This window comes from Orcinus orca, chromosome 2 (genome assembly GCF_937001465.1).
Source record: "Orcinus orca chromosome 2, mOrcOrc1.1, whole genome shotgun sequence".
NCBI lineage: Eukaryota > Metazoa > Chordata > Mammalia > Artiodactyla > Delphinidae > Orcinus > Orcinus orca.
In genome coordinates, this window is record NC_064560.1 from 61,964,350 (window position 1) to 61,986,636 (window position 22,287).

General features: G+C 52.0%; 1 protein-coding gene across 3 annotated transcripts; it reads left to right on the forward strand.

Annotated features, from left to right (window-relative positions):
- The first annotated feature begins 4,677 nt into the window (after positions 1-4,677).
- On the forward strand, positions 4,678-21,811 carry IDH2 (isocitrate dehydrogenase (NADP(+)) 2). Of its 3 annotated transcripts, none has more exons than XM_004278262.4 (11): positions 4,678-4,926; positions 14,161-14,252; positions 15,248-15,413; positions 17,033-17,193; positions 17,278-17,421; positions 18,383-18,519; positions 18,707-18,858; positions 20,364-20,476; positions 20,650-20,747; positions 20,841-20,933; positions 21,412-21,811. In XM_004278262.4, the coding sequence occupies exons 1-11, from the start codon at positions 4,812-4,814 to the stop codon at positions 21,497-21,499; spliced, it is 1,359 nt and encodes a 452-aa protein (XP_004278310.2). In that variant the 5' UTR covers positions 4,678-4,811; the 3' UTR covers positions 21,500-21,811. The 3 variants fall into 3 exon arrangements, with proteins under 3 accessions (XP_004278310.2, XP_049561754.1, XP_049561755.1); XM_049705797.1 differs by lacking the exon at positions 4,678-4,926 and adding an exon at positions 5,299-5,317; XM_049705798.1 differs by lacking the exons at positions 4,678-4,926; positions 15,248-15,413 and having other exon boundaries at positions 14,180-14,252.
- The last annotated feature ends 476 nt before the right edge of the window (positions 21,812-22,287 follow it).

The following is a 22,287-nucleotide window of genomic DNA, read 5'->3' on the forward strand; positions in this document are numbered from 1 at the left end:
AAGATCCCTCATGCCATGCGGCCAAAAAACTTAAAAAAAAAAAAAAAAAAAAGACTTCCACAAACAGGGAGAAAGCTTTATACTCTGGAAATCTGTTACCAAGATGGTAATGTTGCTTTTAGTTCTTTTTAATCCCTTTCAATCATTTCCCCTTCCTCTAACTTTGGATGTCTAGTTTTATTAGGAATCTTGAGGATTAATTAACTTATGCAACCTAAGAGAAAATTTCACAAAATTTAATAAAGTTTTATTTATTTATTTGGCCATGCATGTAGGATCTTGGTTCCCTGACCAGGGATTGAACCCATGCCCCCTGCAGTGGAAGTGCGTAGTACTAACCACTGGACCACCAGGGAATTCCCTAAATAGTGTTTTAAAATCTTCCAAATTTGTTTCTGGACCCCACCTGTTACTGTCCATAGATTTATTTTACAAAGTTAAAATCAGAGTAGTAGGGTTTCCCTGGTGGTGCACTGGTTAAGAATCTGCCTGCCAATGCAGGGGACACGATTCGAGCCCTGGCCCGGGAAAAACCCACATGGCGCAGAGCAACTAAATCCATGCACCACAACTACTAGGCTGCACTCTAGAGCCTGCGAGCCACAACTACTGAGCCCACGTGCCACAACTACTGAAGCCCACACACCTAGAGCCCATGCTCCACAACAAGAGAAGCCACCGCAATGAGAAGCCCGCGCACCGCAACGAAGAGTAGTCCCCGCTCGCCGCAACTAGAGAAAGCCAGCGCACAGCAACGAAGACCCAACGCAGCCAAAAATAAATAAATAAAATAAATAAAATTATTAAAAAAAAATCAGAGTAGTAGTTTGTGTTCTTTTATTGGCGGGTCTGTTTACCTTTCGTGATGATTCAAGTGTAAATGAATGCTATACCCCCCCTTTATCCCCACCCCCAGTGCAGGCTTGAGAGGGTGAATTTGTACTTGGCCTTCAAGGATGAGCTGGGTCTGGCAATGCGGAGTGGAAAGAACCCACTTGATGGAAGGAAGGGACAGTGCAACTGCTCAGAGTCAAGGACTACTCAGGGGAATGGCTAAATTTAGGGTTCTTGTGGAGAGGGAATAGTAACTGTGGGGGGTAGGTGAAGGCCATGAAATGTTATAAGCTATTCAGATTTTATTGTATCAGGCAGTGGAGAGCTACTTCACTATCTGAGCTGTGGAGTGACTGCTCAGGGCTGTGCTTCAGGGTGACAGCGCTGGAAGTGGCGGGGAGGGCTGATAGGAGGGGGAGGGAGCACAGACTGACTATTGGCAGGGAAATCAGTTTAGAGATGACCATAAATAGCTCTGCTATCAACGCCTCCCCCTCAACCTTCCTCCCTCCCATCTTCTGATTTCTAATAATGGCATCACCATTCTCCCAGCCCCAGGGATGGAAGTCTGAGTCACTGTGACTCCTCCCCCGTCCAGCTAGCTGCAGTTCCTGCATATGCCATCTCTACACTGCCTCTGCACTCTTGCACCTTCTTGAGGGTCCTGCCAGGACCCTGTGTCAAGTCTCTCCGGTTCAAGAACCCTGGCCTCCCTTCCCCAGGCCTGATTCTCCACTGTTTGACATTCCCTCACTGCTGTGCCAGATGTTACCAGATGTTACTCCCTGCCTACAAACATAGCACGAAACTAATATCCTGGTGTGTCCACCTGGGTGAAGTGCAAGGCCCTCACTCTACTCGTGTCTGCATGGTCAGCCTCCTTCCACATCGTAAAGATCCGTGAGAACACACTTGATGGATGTTCCTGCCCTGAGCTCATCAGTGTCTCCCCCATCAGAGGTGATTTTCTCTTTGCCAGATGCCTAATGTGTCATCTACACTCCTCCTGGGACACTTTCCCCTTGTGCCTGGTTTGTGGTGATTTGTGGTTCCCAGAGGGTAGAGACTGAGTGATATGCATTTCTGTGCCTCCACGGGGAACTTGCACACGACCTAGACTCAATAACTAATTGAGGTTTGATTTAAAATATGTAAGGGGACTTCCCTGGCAGGCCAGTGGTCAAGACTCCGTGCTTCCAATGCAGGGGGCGTGGGTTCAATCCCTGGTCAGGGAACAAATATCCGACATTCTGTGTGTGGCCAAAAATTATAAATAAATAAATAAATAAAATCTGTAAGGGTGAGAGTTTCCAAATCTGCTGACCCCAAAGGAGGATATAAGCACCTTTCCTTTAAATATCACCTTTCTCTGAGGTGGCTTACAGGGCCAGCAGTTATCACCACAAAAAATTCCAAAGAAGTACAATAAATAGGGGCTCTGGGTCCTATTTTTTCTCCTTAAAAGAATGATGGACTATTAGCCAGGTATATGAGTATGAACTAGAGTTCTGCTACTTCCTAGCTGTGTGACTTTGAGCAAGTGTTCTAACCTCTCTGAGCCAATGGAGCTGACATCAGCTGCCTCACCAAATAGATACTGCATGAAGAAGGCTGGCATGGAGCTGGAGCCCTGGGACGTGGGCTGTGAGAGCAGTTTAATTGGAAGATTTTGCCTTGACTGTCCTGGGCTGCTGCTGTGCTTGCAAAGGACCCATGTGCTCCCACCTTGATCCCTCTGCAGGTGAAGGCCAGACTCTGGAACACACTGAGGCTCTAGTATTGCCTCTTGCCAGGCCTCTGACACCTTGGTCCACCATACAGAGAAACAAATGAGCCCCTGGGCGGGGGGAGAGCAATTTCTTTATGACCATTTCAGAAGTGGCAGTAAAGGTAGTTGTCATACATAACAAAATCTGATTGTTTGGGCCAAAAGGAGCCTGGGGGAGCAGTCATCCTCCCAGTTTATAAGTATAGACACTGAGGCCCTGGTGCCTGATAACACTAGGATGGCATGAAAGCCAAATACCAGAGGCTTCCATGGTCTCTGCTGTGTTTTGTTTTTTTTTTAATGTTTTGTCGTTTTTTGGCTGTGTTGGGTCTTCGTTGCCGCGTGCAGGTTTTCTCTAGTTGCAGCAAGCGGGGACTACTCTTCGTTGCAGTGTGCGGGCTTCTCATTGTGGTGGCTTCTCTTGTTGTGGAGCATGGGCTCTAGGTGCATGAGCTTCAGTAGTTGTGGCATATGGGCTCAGTAGCTGTGGCTTGAAGACTCTAGAGCACAGGCTTAGTAGTTGTGACACACGGGCTTAGTTGCTCCATAGCATGTGGGATCTTCCCAGACCAGGGATCGAACCCGCATCCCCTGCATTGGCAGGCGGATTCTTAACCACTGCGCCACCAGGGAAGTCCCTCTGCTTGTGTTTTCAGTAAGAGAATTGGAACAGAATGAAAGGGATAATGGGTCACTCTAGGACATGCTGGCTCAAGGTTAGGCCTTTGAATGAGGTCTCAGACTTTGGGGGTGGCCCCAGAACAGCCTCCCCTTAGGTCCAGTCTACTAGATCTCTGGGCCAAAGTAGTAGCTTTGCCTGGCTGAGACAGGGAGAAGGAAGCTTTGAAGTCACTAATTCAAGGTCACTTTCCTGGCCCAGCTCCATCTGGCAATGTTGACTCTGAGGCAATGAAGGGGAGAGCTGGGAACACAGGGCAGAAAGAGGTGGCTAGCATTCGACCGGGTTGGTGTAGCTGGGAAAGTGGGGGCTGGGGTCAGATTTTTCTAAATAAAACCCAGCCCCAACTGGTGTCTCATTTCAAGAAGATGAGTGAAGAGAGAGCGAGAGACTTTGGTTGTTTATGGCAGAACCAATCAGTATTGTCTTTTGTATGAAAGCAGGCAAAAAATGGAACCGTTTGCCTGAGTACTGTCTGACAAGCATCGTTGGTTGTCGTTGAGCACAGGGTGTGTCCCAAGTCTTTAACATAACGTTATTTCACCCAAGTCTCCTGGCAGCCCTGTTGCTGTTATAGTTCCCATCTCGGAAAGGAGGAAACAGACTCTGGCTATGCTTAATGACTTCGAGGACTAGCAGCTTGACCTTCTGGTGAGAAGCTGAGGGATTTCAACTCTTTTTTTTTTTTTTTTTTTGCGGTACGCGGGCCTCTCACTGTCGTGGCCTCTCCCGTGGCGGAGCACAGGCTCCAGACGCGCAGGCTCAGCGGCCATGGCTCACGGGCCTAGCCGCTCCGCGGCATGTGGGATCTTCCCGGACCGGGGCATGAACCCGTGTCCCCTGCATCGGCAGGCGGACTCTCAACCACTGCGCCACCAGGGAAGCTCGGGATTTCAACTCTTGACTCGCGTCAGTCTACCTAACGCGTGGAGGGGATAGGAGGATCTGAGAGCGAATTTGAGGAGACCCGAGGTGACCACGGTCTTAGTTCAAGAACACGGAACGCGCACTGGTTAAATGCGCCTTGGAGTTTCAGCCCAGCTAACGCGAAGGACGCAGGAGTTTGTTCAGATTTGCCTTTTGGGGCTTAAGCTGATGTGTCAGCAACTGATACTCTGGTTTAAATAGGGCATCCTGGAGAGAGGGTTTTTCCTCGCTAACGGCTCCCCTAATCCTCCAGTTCCCACCCCCAGCTCCCGGGTCCCGGTGGGTCTCACCCCTCTCTCACCTCAGTAGCGCTGAGCTTTCCGCGGTGCCCAGAGACGCGCGCGCCGGGCGCGAGGGCGGGGTCCGGGCTGGTGCAGGGCCCAAGGAGGAGTCCGGCCCCTGCCGGCCCCGCCTCCTCCCGGCGAGGCCCAATAGGGTGGCGGGCCCCGGCAGTCCCGCCCCGGCCCTGACCGCTCAGCCAGCGCTTGGCAGGCCTAGGTAGCCCGCCGCCAGGCAGCTGGGAGCAGTGGCCGGCGCTAGGATTTCGCCTACCCCGGTTCGTTCGCTCGCTCGCCAGCCAGTACGACCCCTCACCCGCTCGGGATGTCTGGTTACCTGCGGGTTGTACGCTTGCTCTGTAGAGCCTCCGGTTCCGGGCCGGCCTGGGTGCCGGCAGCCTTAACAGCCCCCAACTTGCAAGAGCAGCCGCGGCGCCACTGTGAGTGCCACGAGGAGGGTCCGGGCGGGGTGCGCGCCTGGCACCGCGACGCGGCGTCCTTCCGGGCGGGGACCAGCGAGCGCGACCCAGGACGCTCGCGAGCCGGGGACGGCGGGGTAGGGCACACAAAGAGCCGGCGGACGGGGACGTGCTCCCCTGCCCCACCTTCCAGGCCGTGCCAGTCGCGGGGGGCGGGGGGAGGACTTGAAGGAAGGTGGCAACTGGTGGCCCGGGCGATGCCGGCCCTGCTGCCCTGCGCCCCCAGATTTTCCTGCAGGGGGTGCGGGGGGTATCCCGGGCTCGGAGCGTATTCTGCCCGTCCTGCGACCCTGGAGGGAGACAAAGCAACCGAGTGGGTACTGGAGCGCCTGGCCCGCTCCACGCGAGTGAGGTAGGGTCCCGGCGCGGTCCCTGCTCAGACAAAGGAGGGGAAGGAGGAGGTATCCACTTCCCCTGCTTTCTCACCCGGGCGCGCAGTGATCCCTCCTCGCTGTCAGGCCTTCGTCAGCTATTTTTGGAGCCTTTTACGCGAGAGTTGGAGGAGTCTCCTTTTTATTTTCGCTTTGGACGCCCCCATTCTCCTTGTCGACCCACTTGAAGCTCCATCCTGGGGCCTCTCCTTGGCTTGACCTGTCTCTTCTCGCCAGCCCGCTCCTGAGCTGCTCCTTGGCCCTGCCGCGCTCACCCGACTGGGGAGACCCGGCAGCCGCGCCAAAATGTCACTTTCCCGAATTGTTCGTCACAGCTTCTGTGATACCCTTAGTTTCCTGCTTAGGAGAGAAGACAATAGTCTTAATAAGCAGGGCATAATAAGCAAGAGTTAGCCTGAACTTCCACTACCAAGGCAGGCTGCCAGGTCTGGCATTGGTCGGCCCCCTGGCTCTCCATCGCCAGCTACAAGAGACAGGGAACGATGTAGGTCCCTTAGCTCTGTCGAATGCCTGTTGCCACGGAAACCCCTATCCTGACCTGGCCAGCAGCTCCCTGGAGTGAGGAGGAGGGGATGGGGCCCAGGCAAGCTGGTCTTACTGCTAGAGTAGGTAATCTTTAACCTAGTGTGGGAGCAGCTGACCAGAGCTGAGAAGAGCCCCAGCACCCCACCTCCCCTTTCAAGGAGAAAGGGGCATTTCTGTTTTTCTACTCATGAGATTTATCTCTAAGGAGTCGGCCCTGCAACTCGAGGTTCTAAGTGTCCCCAGGTCCCAAAAAAGTTTCCCATGTGGCACCACGTTCAGCAAAAGATGGTGGAAGTTAGATACATTTTCCAATTCTCCCCTTTTTTTTTTCTGCACTGATGGTAAAAAAAGAAACAAAAAACCCCACACAAACAAGAAAAGCCCCTTTGAGGCCTGAATTTTGATAACACATGAAAAGAGCAGTCAGTTTCAGGTCCTTCCAGAAGCCCCCAAGTGGGGTTGGTTATTAACGAGGAGAACTTGGTTGGACATGAGACTGTACAATTGTGACCTCTGCTAGCTTGTTACTTGGCAACACTGCTGGAGACAGAATACTTGGCATTCCCCTTGATGACAAGGAAAGAATATGCTTTGGCGAAAATACTTTTGTGTTTTTGCTGCCAGGTAATTCCCACATGTGTCTCCTTCTAGTTTTGCAACTCATAGGCCTCCAGCGACTGCTGGTGGTGGTTCTGATTAAGTTAGTTTGGGGAAGTGAGGGACACTGCTCAGTGGGAGAATTATCTATCCTTCCTTGGCTCAACTCCTAGTCTGGGAACTTCTTCATTTCCTCACCCTGTCCCTTAACTTTTCAGATCTTGGTGATTTGCCTGCACTCTTAGATTCCAGAGGAAATTATTTAATGATTGTTCAGTTTTGCAGACCCACCAGTAGGGTTGTGTGTTCTCCACTGAGCCTTGTTTCATCCACATCAGATAAGACCACAGCTATCCCATCAGAGCTATTTTTGGGTAGTCGTGTTTAGGCCCAGTAGGTTTTTTTTTTTTTTTTGCAGTATGCAGGCCTTTCACTGTTGTGGCCTTTCCCGTTGCGGAGCACAGGCTCTGGACGTGCAGGCCCAGCGGCCATGGCTCACGGGCCCAGCCGCTCCGCGGCACGTGGGATCCCTCCGGACCGGGGCACGAACCCGTGTCCCCTGCACCGACAGGCAGACTCCCAACCACTGCGCCACCAGGGAAGCCCCGAGGCCCAGTAGGTTTTGAGGAAAAGCCTCTAGAAAGGCTTGGGGCCTGCCTCCAGATCCTTTGTGTGAGGCTGAGGCCTCTTTCACTGATTCCAGGATGGGGTGCTGGACACTGCTGTCTGATTACTGGAAGCCAGCCTCTGTGGCCTGCCCTGGAGTTTACACTTCTGTAAACCATGTTTAAAATGCCAGCGGATTGCAAATATTAACACATGATAAACTGTGAGCTGCTCTTGGTGCAGTTTTGTGGTGAGGACTCACTGGCCTCTGTGTGGTAATGCATCGCAGGATGGGGGAGGGGAGGGAGTACTTTTCATCCAAAGAGGAGGTTATGGCAGAGCAGTCCTTACCACAGATTGAATTGACCATAACTTGACATTCATTCATGGATTCAACAAATATTGTGCTTCTACTATGTGCCAAGCCCTGTGCCAGGGACACTCTGGGGACAGAGCTGGGAATAAGAGACAAAGATTTCTGCCCCATGGAACTTAAATTCTAATGTGGGGACGGACAGTAGACAAGAACTAAGGAGAACAAATAAGCAAGGAAGGTGTGGGTGAAAGTTTGGGTAGGGCTGCCAGAAAAGACCCCACTGAATGCAGTACTGAGGGAGTGAGGGAAGCAGGCCATTTAGTGTTCAGGGGAAGAGAGGACTGCAGGTGCCAAGGTCACGATGCAGGAGGGCACCTTTGCTTGTTGGAGAAGCAGAAAGTAAGGCTGGCTCAGAGTGCAGAAGGCAAGTGATGGGACATGAGGTCAGGCAGTGGAGGTCATGGGGGGCTTGTAGGCCATTTTTGAGGATTTTGGCCTTCTCTGAGTGAAAGAGGCGGCCTTGCAGGGTTTTGAGAGGAGTGTTGTGACCTGATTTACATTTTAACAGGAGCATTCTGGCTTCAGGGACCTGGTAGGAGGCCTTAGTCAGAATCTGGCAAGAGAGCATGGTGGCTTTGACCATGGTGGCGGTACTGGGGTGGGTGGATTCTGGATGAATTTTGACGGAAGAGCCAGTAGAGTTTTTTTGGTGGTTTTGATGTGGGTGTGAGAGAAAGGGAGGAGTGAAGGATGACACCAAAGAAAATACTAGAGTCTCTTCCAGAACTGCTGCCCTGCCTTCCTTAGCCCTCTGGAATTGGGGGCTTCCCCCTACATTCTTCTGGGCCATGCTGGGTGAGCAGCCTCTCTTCTGCTGACAGCAGCATGGGTAGGAATGTGATGAAAGCAGTTCAGTTAAGTAGACAGGGGGGTGGAGGGGTGGCTGTCTTGGGAGGAACCTCTAGCCTGGAGGCTAGGTCTACTTACTTGAGCAGCAAGTAGATACTGAAACCGGGATGGTTTTGTTGTTTTTGTTTTTTAATGTTTATATATTTGGTGGGGTCGGGTCTTAATTGTGGCAGGCGGGCTCCTTAGTTGCGGTTCCAGGGCTCCTTAGTTGCGGCATGCAGGCTCCTTAGTTGTGGCATGCAAACTCTTAGTCACAGCATGCATGTGGGATCTAATTCCCTGACCAGGGATCAAACCTGGGCCCCCTGCATTGGGAGTGTGGAGTCTTATCCACTGCATCACCAGGGAAGTCCCTGGGGATGGGTTTTGAAATCCTTACTTGGTGTTCGGTGCTAGGAGTTGGCCTAATGGATCTCTTGTGACTGATGTAATTCCATCCCACACCCTGGCCAAGAGGACAGTGTTTGTGCAGCCTGTCATCTGAAGAGATCATGGCGGCTGTCCCTAGTAGGCCTTCAGGGAGGCCCAGCCACTGTTCTTTGAATTTCAGGTAACCTGTCACCTCTTGTCTCCCAGAGAGGGGCAGACGGTGTGGATGTCTCCACCATAGTGGCTAAACAACAGACATGGTCTCAAACTCCAATGCCTTGGGGCACTCTGGAGGGCACGTGGCAGGCCTGGAATGGAGCGAGAGGCTGTCCTCATACCAGCCCATCCTTCATCCTTGCCAGGAGTGAGCGTGGGCTCAGTGGGACGAAGCGACTCATTCTTCAAGAGGGACTGGATTTTTATGTAAAATCTTCTCGGTGTTTTTTTTCTTTTGGTGTGGGGACTGGTTTAAATTAAACATTAAAGAATTTTTTAATTTCTTATTTTTTATTGTGGTAAAAAATGCATAACAAAAATTTCCATCTTAATCATTTTTATGTGTGCAGTTCAGCAGTGTAAAATACATTCACATTGTTGTTCAACGATCTCCGCAGCTTTTTCATGTTGCAGGACTGAAACTGTGTACCCGTTAAACAACTACCCTTCCTCCTCTCCCCCCCAGCCCCTGGAAACCACCATTCTTCTTTCTGTTTCTATAATTTTGACCACTCTAGGTACCTCATATAAGTGGAATCAGACAGTATTTGGTTTCTTGTGACTAGTTTGTTTCACTTAGCAGAATTCCCTCACGGTTCTTCCATGTTGTAGAGTGTGTCAGCATTCCTTCCTTTTTAAGGCTGAATAAGATCCCATTGTCTGTATATAGCACATTAAAAAAAATATTCAAGTTAAAATCTATTGACCTTCTGAGTAAGGTATAGGAATTGTGAAAAGCTTAGGTGATATAGTTATTAAATCCTTACATATTTAATACTGTTTCTAATTTATCATGAGTTATTTCCCAAAAATGTTAATCACAGCTGGATTGAAAAAGTATTTGGGTAATACATAAAGTGTCCATAGGAGCAAGCACCCTAAGTTTTTATCATATGCTGATACAGAATTGTTTTAGGTGTTACAGCTTATGAGGTCCACAGTTTGACTGAATGGGTTAAATAAGCCTCTGTTGCTGTTTAACTGCATTGTAATTACCAAAAGTAATAATGCATGTAATTAAAAATAACAGAGAAGCTTTTTTAATTAAAAGATCTTCTGCTCCAAAAAACAAACAAACAAACAAAGTATTTGGGAAAGGTGGTGATGTTGTTTATATAAGTATACCACATTATAAGTCTACTGGTGATCCAAAGAGAATTTGTCTTTGTGGACTTTGAAGCAAAAGAACAAGCGGCAAAAGCTATTGAGGTAGGTCCAGATCCATCACTAAAACATGGAAGCACTTCCTTTTTTAGTTTCAAAGCAAGTACATCCATGTTGAAGTGGTGGGCAGCCCAGTTTTGGAAAAAAAACTTGGAATCATGAACATAGTTTAACTTTTTGGAGGAAAGTTTTTCTTAAACTTCCTGGGTTAGTTCCCAGAGTCCTATTCTCCTCTTGAAGGTTCATATCACATTTTGTTTATCCATTCATCTGTTGGTGGACACTTGGGTTGCTTCCACCTCTTGGCTATTGTGAATAATTGTTATGAACATGGGTATACAAATATATATATATATATATTTTTTTTTTTTTTTGCGATACGCGGGCCTCTCACTGTTGTGGCCTCTCCCGTTGCGGAGCACAGGCTCCGGACACGCAGGCTCAGCGGCCATGGCTCACGGGCCCAGCCGCCCCGCGGCACATGGGATCTTCCTGGATCGGGGCACGAACCCATGTACCCTGCATCGGCAGGCAGACCCTCAACCACTGCGCTACCAGGGAAGCCCTATTTTTTAACTTTTTTGAGGAACCATCATACTGTTTTCCATAGTGGCTGCACCATTTTACATTCTCGCCAGCAATGCACAAGGGTTCCAGTTTCTTTACATCCTCACCAACATTTGTTACTTTATGTTTTTTGGTCTTTTGTTTTTTGGGTTTTTTTGATAGTAGCTATCCTAATGGGTGTGAAGTGGTATCTCATTGCAGTTTTGATTTGCATTTGCCTAATGATTAGTGACATTGAACATCTTTTTATGAGCGTATTGACCATTTTTGGAGAAATATCTATTCAAGTCCTTTGCCCGTTTATTAATCAGGTTATTTGTTTTTTTGTTGTTATTAAAATTGCCTAAAAAAAAAAAAAAAAAAAAATTGCCTGATTTTTAAGCCTTGGTCACCAATCAACATTAAAGAAAACCCCTACGACCTGGGCCAAACAAGATGAGCCTCTGCTGCTATGACTCACATCACTGCCCCCAGTCCTCGGCTCCTCTGGGAAGTTGCTTTGAGGGAGGCTGCACACCTGACTTTGATAACAGCGCTGCTTGCTCTCTCCATTACTGATAGGTTTTCCCTTCCATACTCACTCTTTGAGGACAGGCATTGTTGTGTTTAGGTGTTTCAGGAAGGGGTGCTTACCCTTAGCACCTGGTTGTAAATAAGTGGGCCCTGTGGTCTCTGAGGGTTTGACACCTGCATACACAGCTGGGAAGGCTGCCTGCTGTGATCTTGATATTGAGCTCCCCCATCGAGGAGTGTGGTGTCCAAAGACACCAGCTGCTGTGCCTGAAGCCCAAAGCTTGAGCAGAGCCCAGGCTGAGGCTGAACCCTTTAGGACTGGCCCCAAATGGGTCTCTACTTAGGGAACTTGATTACCGTAGGCTCGGTACATTAAAAAAAAAAAAATTGATTGGCTCTCATCACATTAACTCATAGAAGATGCTCCTAAAATCTAAGCTAGCTCGCAACAGCCCAACAGACTTTCTGTAGGTCCTAAAGCCCTTTCCACTCAAGCTTTAGACCAGAAATGCTGAAGGAATTTAGTAGCTTGGGTCCAAAGTCCTCACTGCATCTTGGGAAGAGCTGAAGCGGTGTCAGCCGTGTCCACCATGTTTTCTGGGGAATGAAATATTTTGAGTCTGTGTTTGCTTTCTGCTTCTCTACATATGGCCCACAAAAGCGTCCAGAGGCTGCACTTGAGCCAGGGCCCTGGGACACAGGTGAGGCCTATCCTGACCCTGACACAAGCCATGCTTCCTGGGTCTCATTTTTCTTCCCTATTAGATTAAGAAAAAAAAAAATCTGTTTGCACATCTCTGGAAAGTGAGTTATTCTGCTGCACATAATTCACCTTTTTCTTAGCGGGTTGGGATGTCATCATGAGTCATGGCAGTGGTGTGTTTCATAGGACAGTGATGTGTTTGGGGTCTTTTGGGCTTTGGTCCCTTTTGTTTTCATGAGCCTAGGTAGCCATGCTTCTTCATTTTTCTAGGCCTGCTTTTCACAGGCTTCTGTCCCTTGCTGTCAGCCTAGCAGGTGTCACTTGGGGTTTTCATCCTGTCCCCTCTTCTGATTTGCTGTGTCTAATCTTCGGTGAGTTGAAAGACCCATAGCTACATCTGTAAGGATTGTGTGTAACATAAGACTAAATGGGCCCTAAGTAAGGGCTGAGCAGGGCCCCTTTGGGGACAGGGCCCTGCTTTCATCTGGGGTTCAGCAGAAGGTGACACTTCCTGGGGTGACTGAGGCAGGGTTGTAGGCTTCACATAGATCTTGTTGCCGTGCTCTTCAGCTGCTGTTTCTTCCAAGGCTGTGGCCAGAGGCACATGCTGGTGCTTGGGTGCCCCTGCTGCAGGTTAAGGGTCAATAAGCCTCACCCACAGCAGCCTGCACTGATAAATTGGATGGGCCATTTTCTTTCTTTTTTGGGGGGCTGTGCCCCACGGCATGTGGGATCTTAGTTCCCCGACCGGGGATCGAACATGTGCCCCCTGCATTGGAAGCAGGGAGTCATAACCACTGGACCTCCAGGGAAGTCCCGTGGACGATTTTCTTGAGTTTTGTTTGGAATTCACTTCCCAGACTGTTGGTTTTTCTCATGAGTCAGACTTTCCTTGAAGAGCCTCCACCAGCTCCTGTTTCCTCCTCCACCATCTCCCTGGGCCTGGATCAGTCACTCGTCCAGTCCTTTGATGCATCTCTGGCAGGACTGGCGGACCTGAGCCTGCGTGGATCAGGGCTTCTGCATTCCATTCCCAGGTGCCCATCAAGGAAGGTGTGGATCTTCCTGGATCTGCTGTTTTCAAGCTGTGTGAGCTTTGGCAGTGAGCTGACAACCTCTCTGAGCCTTAATTTCCTCACATTTAAAGTGGAGATAATGATACAGTAAGTCCCTTACATATGAATGAGTTCCGTTCAGAGAGCGCGTTCCTAAGTCCGATTTTTCTTAAGTCCAACAAAGTTAGCCTAGGTACCCAACTAACAAAATCGGCTCTATAGTACTGTAATGTAATAGGTTTATAATACTTTTCACACAAATAATACATAAAAAACAAACAGACACACAAAAAATAAAACATTTTTAATCTTGCAGTGCAGTACAGTACCTTGGAAAGTACGGTAGTACAGTACAACAGCTGGCATCCAGGGGCTGGCATTGAGCGAACAGGCAAGAAGTTACTGACTGGAGGAGGGAGAGGAGGGTAGAGCCGAAGGATCGGCAGCAATAGGAGACAGAGGGCAAGCAGCAGTTTCACTCATTCACATCCTGGGCTTGAAATAAAGATACTGTACTACTGCACTCTATACAGTACTGTACAGTAAAGTACACAAAAGCACACCCACTTGTAGAGGATGCGAGCATGTGACAATGTACACCAGACACATGAGCTAACTTACATGATTGGACATGCGAACGCATGTTCGCATCTTTGAAAGTTCACAACTTGAAGGTTCGTATGTAGGGGACTTACTGTACTCCCCTTGGGAGTGGTTCAGAGGATTAAATGTGAAGGGTGTGGTACACCCTCAGGCCCATGGGAGGTGATCTATATAGTTTCCCTGCTCACTTCATGTTACTCAGGCTCTCAGGTTGCAAGCAACAATCAGAGGAAGTGTTTGGAAGGACACGGGGTAGCTCATGGAATTGCAGGGATTGGACAAGAGGGGATTCCAGGCTACCCTGGGGAACTGGGTGGCAGCAGCCGAAGGCAACCTCTGCCCGGCTTGCTGCTTGACAAGGTGACCCCAGCTGGCTCTCATTCTCTGTGTTGGTCTCCTCTGCTGTCAGGTTCCAGGAGAAAGGATCTGACTGGCCAGGCTGGCATCTGGCTAGTCCCAGCTGGCCAGACTCAGCGGGGGATCCAGCTCCCCCCGGGTGGTCCCGGAGCTGCTCCTGCAGGAGGGGGAGTGAATGCTGGGCAGCTGGGCCCTGGCTGACACTCTTCCCTCCATGGTGAAGGGTGGGTCTGGCCGGAGAGGAGAGGGGCTCCCCCACCAGCCTCCCCAGGGGTATGATGTGCTATGTGTGTCTGGTCCTAGATGCCGACAAGAGGATCAAGGTGGCGAAGCCAGTGGTGGAGATGGACGGCGATGAGATGACCCGTATTATCTGGCAGTTCATCAAGGAGAAGGTAGTTCCCTCCCGAAGTGGGCGGCCTTCCACATGGCCGGCCGGGCTCAGTGTTCAGTCCCCACTTCGGGTCCCCAGGGTTCACCCGTCACCCTGGTGGGCAGGAGCAGTCCTGATTTTCCCCTTCCGTCCACCCTTCTGTCATGTCCAGACCACTCATGGCTCTTAAGACGTCAGGCAGGGGACTGTCCTCAGCCATCCGTGTCACGTGCTCGTGCCAAAGCCAGCATGTTTTCAAAACTGTGTGCAGATTCAAGCCTGACCCTGTATCATGTCGTTTTTTTGTTTTTTTCATTTGTTTTGTTTTTTTCAAACTCGTGTTTCAGCATGAATTGACTATCCTTCGGGACTTTCTTCTTTTCCTTTTTTTAATTTATTTTTTATTGGAGTATAGTTGAATATATCATCTTGATCTCCTACATTCCTACGTGCATCCTTGAGGGAGTGAGAGAAGAACAGGGCCGGAGTGCGGGGGGACCACATCATTAACCTTTCCTTAGCGGTTCAAGGATGTCATTGCGAGTCGTGGCGTGGGGTCTGTTGGAGGACAGTGATATGTTTGAGCCACCATGGCAGACGGTTCCCAGGGTGGCTGCTTGGCTTCTCCAAAGTCGCTGTGGGCTGGGTCTGCCTGGGAGAGCACATTGTCCATGTGCCTGTCCCCAAGAAGAAGGTTGAGAATCACCACTTCTGAGTGGGGAGGAAGAGGGAACCCGCTGTATAGAGAACCCTAGATGCACTTGGAGTTGGGGTTTGGCTGAACTGATGGGCCACTGCAGGGGGGGTGTGGTCCACGCTAGGGGATGAGCCCTCCGAGGGGCTGCAGCCTGGTCTGCCGGCCTCTCTCCAGAGCCACGGCCTCTTGCCAGCTTTGGCCAGCCCACCGCTGGCCTTTCCTCTTCCCTGCCCTGACGGGGTGTCCCCTGCCACCGTCCCCACATGCCCCTGAGTCACAGTCATCTGGGCTGATGCCAGGCCCCGGCCGTCTGTCTCTAGCTCATCCTGCCCCATGTGGACGTCCAGCTCAAGTATTTTGACCTGGGGCTCCCAAACCGTGACCAGACCAATGATCAGGTCACCATCGACTCCGCGCTGGCCACCCAGAAGTACAGCGTGGCTGTCAAGTGTGCCACCATCACCCCTGACGAGGCCCGTGTGGAAGGTGCGAGGGGCGCGGGGGCGGGCGGCTGGGACAGTGCGGGCTGGGACGTGACCCTGGTCTCCCTGCGAATGCCCAGCACACAGCGGAGCCTCCAAGGTTCCTGTGGAGGAGGCTGGGGAGGGGAGGTTGAAGGCTGGCCTAGGTTCCATAGTTGGGAGTGGCAAAGCTGGGGCCAGGGTCTGTGTCCCCTGCTCCCAGGCTGGTGGTGTTTCTGCTGTGCCGTGTGGCTCTGGCCAGTGTGGGTGTCACTGGTCACAGAGCTGATGCTGACACTGTCACAGTGAGGACAGCCTCTTTGGGCAGCCTGCCCCCCTGGCCTCCTGGACTGCTTTGCAGGCAGGTTTACAGAGAGACTCTGGGGCCCCCTCTGTCCAGGGTAGTGCTGGGTGTCAGGCCTGTGTCCTTCAGAGGCTCGGAACGTCCCTCGTGTCCCGCCACTGTCTTGGCACTGCAGGTCTGCCCTTTGCCTCTGTGGCCGTGGAGCGGTCTCAGGTGCCCCACCAGGCTTGGACAGGCCGCTGGTCCTCGGTTCTGGGGCTGCTCTCAAGGGTTCCATGAAATGGCACCAGTGTGTGGGTAAAGGATCCGGGTTTGGGAAATTCAAGAAAGGGTGGTTTCAGAACTTGCAGAGTTCTGTCTCCCCACTTCCTGCAGTATGAGGGGCCTTAAGGAAACCTTCAAGACATCTCCAAACTCTGCAGGCCTCCTCCTGTCAGGCAGGTTGTTCCCGACCTCAGGGTATGGAATCATTTTAGTGCTAAGCTCTTTCAGCTAGTTTTCTTTGATTTCTCCTGAACCCTGCGATTCATACATCCCCACTTTATGGACAAGGAAGTAGAGGGTCACAGTCTTAGTAATTTAGGCTGAACCCAGCGGTGAGTGGCAGTGCTGGGGCTAGAACCAGAGCATCTGGAGTGAGGCCGTACACTGCCAGGTTCATCAGACAGCTACGTCCAAGTGTGATGTGGGAATAATAATAACTGACAGAGGGGACTTTCCTGGTGGTCCAGTGGCTAAGACCATGCTCCCAATGCAGGGGGCCCAGGTTCAATCCCTGGTCAGGGAACTAGATCCCACATGCATGCCGCAACTAAAGATCCTCCTGCATGCTGCAACTGAAGATCCTGCATGCGGCAACGAAGATCCCGTGTGCCACAACTAAGACCCGGTGCAGCCAAAAAAAAAAAAAGTATATATATGTATATGTATATACATATATGTGTGTGTGTATATATATATATATGTGTGTGTATATATATATATGTATATATATAAAATAACTGACAGAGCCCTTACCATGTGCCAGCCACTGTTCTAGGTACTTTACACATGCATGCATTTAATCCTCACAACAACCCAAAAGGCCAGGTGTTTTATCAGCAATTTCATTTTATGGCTTAAGTTCAGCCACTTGCCTAAGGCTGACAGTCAGAGGTGGTGCCACAGCTGGACCCTGAAGACAGGAAATCTGATTCGGGAGCCCACGTGCACACTCTAGACTCTGCTGCTGCTTCCCCCCAGATGATTTTTAGGACCCCCATCTGTGTTCTTGCTTGGGGTTCAAATTCTGGTTGGAAGGTGGGGGCTGCAGTGGGGCCACTTCATCTTTGTCCTCATAGAGTTCAAGCTGAAGAAGATGTGGAAGAGTCCCAATGGAACCATCCGGAACATCCTCGGGGGGACTGTCTTCCGGGAGCCCATCATCTGCAGAAACATCCCACGCCTCGTCCCTGGCTGGACCAAGCCCATCACCATTGGCAGGCACGCCCACGGCGACCAGGTCGGCCACGGTGGGAGTGGGGCTCCAAGGGCCTGGGTCCCGCATCTGGAGCACTTGGCCTGAGCCACCCTCTCACCTCTGCAGTACAAGGCCACAGACTTTGTGGCTGACCGGGCCGGCACATTCAAGATCGTCTTCACCCCAAAGGACGGCAGCGGAGCTAAGGAGTGGGAGGTGTACAGCTTCCCCGCCGGTGGCGTGGGCATGGGCATGTACAACACGGATGAGGTGAGCAGCGGCTCCCCGCCTCCCTCCCCCCACGCCTGTCTCTCCATCTCCAGCCACATCGGGTTGGGGGTTCTGACTGTTCCTGCATCGGTGGCCTGAAGGTCTGAGGCCTGAGAGCAAATGCATCTTAGGTGTGTCCAAGGGCCCTGCGGTGGGCCCGGTGTGGAGGGCTGTCCCACTCCCGCCCAGCCAGGTGCTTGTGCTCCCCACCATTCCTGCACTCCCGCTCGGGTGCGTCCTTGGGGGCATATTGGTGGTCAGCTCTTGGCTTACAGCCAACTGGGTAAGCACTTCTTCCCCTCCCTACCCCCATCTCTTGGCTTTCCTTTCCTCTGTGGTTGGGCTCACTCGCAGGCTGTGAAGAAATGGCCACCAGTAGCTCCAGGCTTATCGCTGCCAGCCTGGCTACCCTATCAGAAAAGAGCCCTGCCTTTGTTTTTTTTTTTTGGCTGCGCTGTGGCATTCAGGATCTTAGTTCCCGGACCAGGGATCGAACCCGTGCCCCCTGCAGTGGAAGTGCGGAGTCTTAACCACTGGACCACCAGGGAGGTCCCAGAAAAGAGCCTTTTTGCTCATGATTCCAGCAAAAGTATAGACCTGGGTCACATGGCCATCTCTGAGCCAATCATGGAGGCCCAGGGGAGGAAGGGCTCTGATTGGATAAGCCCAGGACACACTATCAAGTCTAGAGACGGGCAGGTGGGCTGAGGGCATTAGCCCCACCCCAGCCATATGGTCTAAGAAGTGGGGAGGGTGGTAGCTTTCCAAAGCAGTTGGTGGGGCTACTTCGTCCCAGAAATTGGGAGGGGGATGCTGGGCCAGTAGAAACAATAGATGCTCACTCCAGGGAGGCTGGGTTAACCCCGGCTGCCTGCGAGGGTTCTGTGGAGGGAAGGGATGCTGTTCCCAGGGCCTGGGCCCGCCCTGGGGGACCACACCAGGGACCTCTCTCTCCTTGCAGTCCATCTCGGGTTTTGCGCACAGCTGCTTCCAGTATGCCATCCAGAAGAAGTGGCCACTCTACATGAGCACCAAGAACACCATTCTGAAAGCCTATGACGGGCGCTTCAAGGACATCTTCCAGGAGATCTTTGAGAAGTAATGGCCCCTCCCTTTAATACTTCTCAGGGACGCCATGGCCCTTCTTCCCTGTCCCCTCAGCCGCCCTTACCCACCCAGGGAGATGGCTGTCCCAGTGCATCTGTCTCAGCTCTGAGGCTCAGGGAGGGATCCCCAACCTGTCAGCCTCCCGCTCTCTCCCCACAACAGGCCATTTTGCTCCCAGGCACTACAAGACCGAGTTCGACAAGAATAAGATCTGGTACGAGCACCGCCTCATTGACGACATGGTGGCTCAGGTCCTCAAGTCTTCGGGCGGCTTTGTGTGGGCCTGCAAGAACTACGACGGAGACGTGCAATCAGACATCCTGGCCCAGGGTACGCTGGCAGCACCTGCTCCCTGCGGGGATGGACTGTTGATTTTCCCTAGCTGGGGGGATTTTCTCCTTTGGGGAGAACACTTCTCTAGCGGAGCAGCAGGACTGGGGCTTGCCTGCTCATTTCAGGGTCTCCTGTGGACAGCAGGGGCCAGAGGCTTCCTGGTGTCTGAGTGAGGAAGGATCCTAAGTTAGCTTTGGACTGGGGTATTACTAGGGCTGCCGTTCCAGAGGAAGGAGGACGTAGGAATTCAGGTGCTAAAGGGCTAGATGTGTTAGCCCCGAGGTTGTTCCTGTCCATGAAAGGGCCAAGTGACTCTGCTTGGCTCCAGGTTTGGACTAGGTTTGGCTCTAGTAGAAAAAGGGGAGTAAGCACAACCGGATGCTCTTTACATTACAGAGAATTTGTTTTGCACAGTAAACCTTTTGGATGTAGGAGAATATTGGGGATGATGCAAACCCCCAGGCCCCAGAGCATCCTGAAACACAAGTTGGGTTGCAGCAGAAAGCCTGTGTGGAACCATTAGGGAAGAACAGAAAGAAATAGCCCAATTGTATTGGGAATGAGAGCAGGAAAGAGTGGGAGGAGGCAACATGTATCCATAGCGAGTGGAAGAGAAACCAGGCTCTGTGAGAGGGGGCGAGGTCTAGCTTCTGATAAGGAGAAAAGTGCAGCCCACGCCAGGTTGTGAGGAAAAGGCAGAGGGTCTCAGTGCTTTATAAAAACCTTTGACTTTATTTTGAAAAGTTTGGTGTGATCCTCTCACTAGCACAATTCCCATCTAGGATGGGAGCATGAAAAGCCCTAGCAGACAAGAGAAAGGTGTGAAAGGTACCCTTAAGTGTATGAAGATTGGTGAGTGTGAAGGTCCCAGGTGCAAATGGAGAAGGGATTCCCCCTTCCTCTGCCCCAACAGCAAAAATTCTTACACAAATAATTTTCCTCTAGAAGTTGCCCACTTTTTCTTTCTTGGGTATTCAGAATTCTTATTTTGGTGCTGTGGGGGTGCTTTTGAAAACTAGGAGAACTTGGCCACAGAAAAGGTTGACATCTGGATTTGGGAAATCTTGGAAATAAATCACAAAGCTTTAAAGTGGCCTGAAAGAGCAGATAAAGTGATCACTGTGAAACAGCTGGCTGCAGGCTTTATTCTTTCTGCTTGAAGGAGCCTCCTGGTCACCAGCCAGGGTGGGTGGGCAGAATTTTGGGGGATCTTATGCCCTGGGGGGACCATAGACTCTGGGGCACCTGGAGGTAGGGGATGCAGAATTATGCTAACAGGCTGATGACAGCCACCTCTGAGTGCCCCTCTGCCCTGTACTGGGCCCTGGAGACCCAGGACAACAGTAGACAAGCCTGAAACAGTCTCTGTTCTCCCAGTTATAGGTGGGGGTGGGTGGAGACACAGCAAGGAAGCAGCTACAACAGCTGGAGGGCAGGTGGGCTCAACCCCAGTGGCCTGAGGAAAGGTGCCGGCACTGAGAGGATGTCTTCCTACTTTCCAGGCTTTGGCTCCCTTGGCCTGATGACGTCCGTGCTGATCTGCCCGGATGGGAAGACCATTGAGGCTGAGGCTGCTCATGGGACGGTCACGCGCCACTATCGGGAGCACCAGAAGGTGAGTGCGAGGACCGTGGCCTCATGACCATCTGCCCCCGGGGCCCGAGCCCACTGGCCCTGAGGGCTGGGAGCACGGGCCTGGTCCTGTCAGTCTAGAGGTGGGCAGCTGTGTCCAGGTGGCCCTCTTGTTGGCTGGTTGGCTCTTCATCCCCCTGTGACCCCTTCCCCCAGGGCCGGCCTACCAGCACCAACCCTATCGCCAGCATCTTTGCCTGGACGCGTGGCCTGGAGCACCGGGGGAAGTTGGATGGAAACCAGGACCTGATCAGGTGAGTGCAGAAGGAGCGCCTGAGCCGGATCTGGGCAGGTTATGGGCCCTGGCTCCGCACAGCTGGGGTGTCACTCTGCCCTGTCCCCTGCAGGTTTGCCCAGACCCTGGAGAAGGTGTGCGTCGAGACAGTGGAGAGTGGAGCCATGACCAAGGACCTGGCGGGCTGCATCCATGGCCTCAGCAAGTGGGTGGCCTGGGGTAGAGGGCAGGGCTGGCCTTCTGGGACCTCGGGGTCAGGTGGAAAGAAGCCCAGGGTCCTTCTTAGAGGCCTCCTCCTGAGTTAACTTAGCTGCCGGGGGCAGGACAGGTCCATGGCCCTGGGGGATGGCTCGGGCCAGCCTACGCACACCAGGCGCAGCGAGTGGGTCCAAATCCCTGAGGCTAGCTGCTCAGAATGTTTCCATCCCCTGCTGCACCCATCTCCCAGCTTCTCCCTAGAGAGCTTGTACCTAGTTGCCCACTCATCTGGAAAAGCAAAGACAGGCCTTACTGGGTTCCTGCCGAGTTTGCTGTGGCCTCTTGACCGTTGGCTCCAGGTGCCTCTGGCCTGTAGACCTCCCCGTGACCGCACGAGGGGGCTGCCGTCCGGATGCCTGAGCTCAGGCTCTGCCCTGGGAGGGCCCGGCTGGAGCGGCCCTCACGTGCAGGTGCTCTCTTGGCAGTGTGAAGCTGAACGAGCACTTCCTGAACACCTCGGACTTCCTGGACACCATCAAGAGCAACCTGGACAAAGCTCTGGGCCAGCAGTAGCGGGTGGGAGTGCTGCTGGCTGCCGTGGCGGCCGGGCTGGGGCCGAGCGGGTGGCCACAGGTCCCCCCCAACCCCGACACGCCCCCGCAGCGGAGGGTGAGCCTCACAACCCCTCTTTGGAGGCCTTTCTCGGGGACACTCTTTTTTATAAGCAAGATGTTTTTAAAAGTATCTGTGTGTTTCCCCTCATGGTGACATGAGGCAGGAACGGTGTGTTTTACCTCAGCCAGTGGTATGTTTTGCATACTGTAATTTATATTGCCCTCGGAACACATGGTGCTGTATTTAGCTACTAAAAAGCTCTTCACAAAACAGTCTGCTGTGTTCGTCCCTGAGGGGAAGGAGGCAGCTGGGGCCTAGAGGCAGAAGCCCTCAAAGGGCTGGCAGATTCCCCCAGGGGCTGCCCGGGGTGCCTTGGGTCACAGCAGGCCTCTGTCCAGTCAGGGGTCCACCGGGGGGAGGGGACCAGGCAGAAGGCCTGTGAGTTCCCTGGAATTTCCTAGCACGACCTGGCTTCTGTATCCTCTTTTCCATTTTGAGATTGTCACTTCCGATAGAGTATGGTTATATATATATATTTTTTTTCTTTGATAGTTTTAACTTTCTAAACGTGCCCAGACCTCTTTATTTGCCTGTTTCTCAGTCCTCGAAACAGGTCCCACACTGTGGCCGCCTCAGTTCTCTTCCCCACGGCTGCCTGGGACTCGGGCCTGGGCCTGTGAGTGGGGCCCCCATGTGGTCCAGGCTAGTGAGTCCCAGACTTGGGTTCTTCTTCACCATTCTGTGGC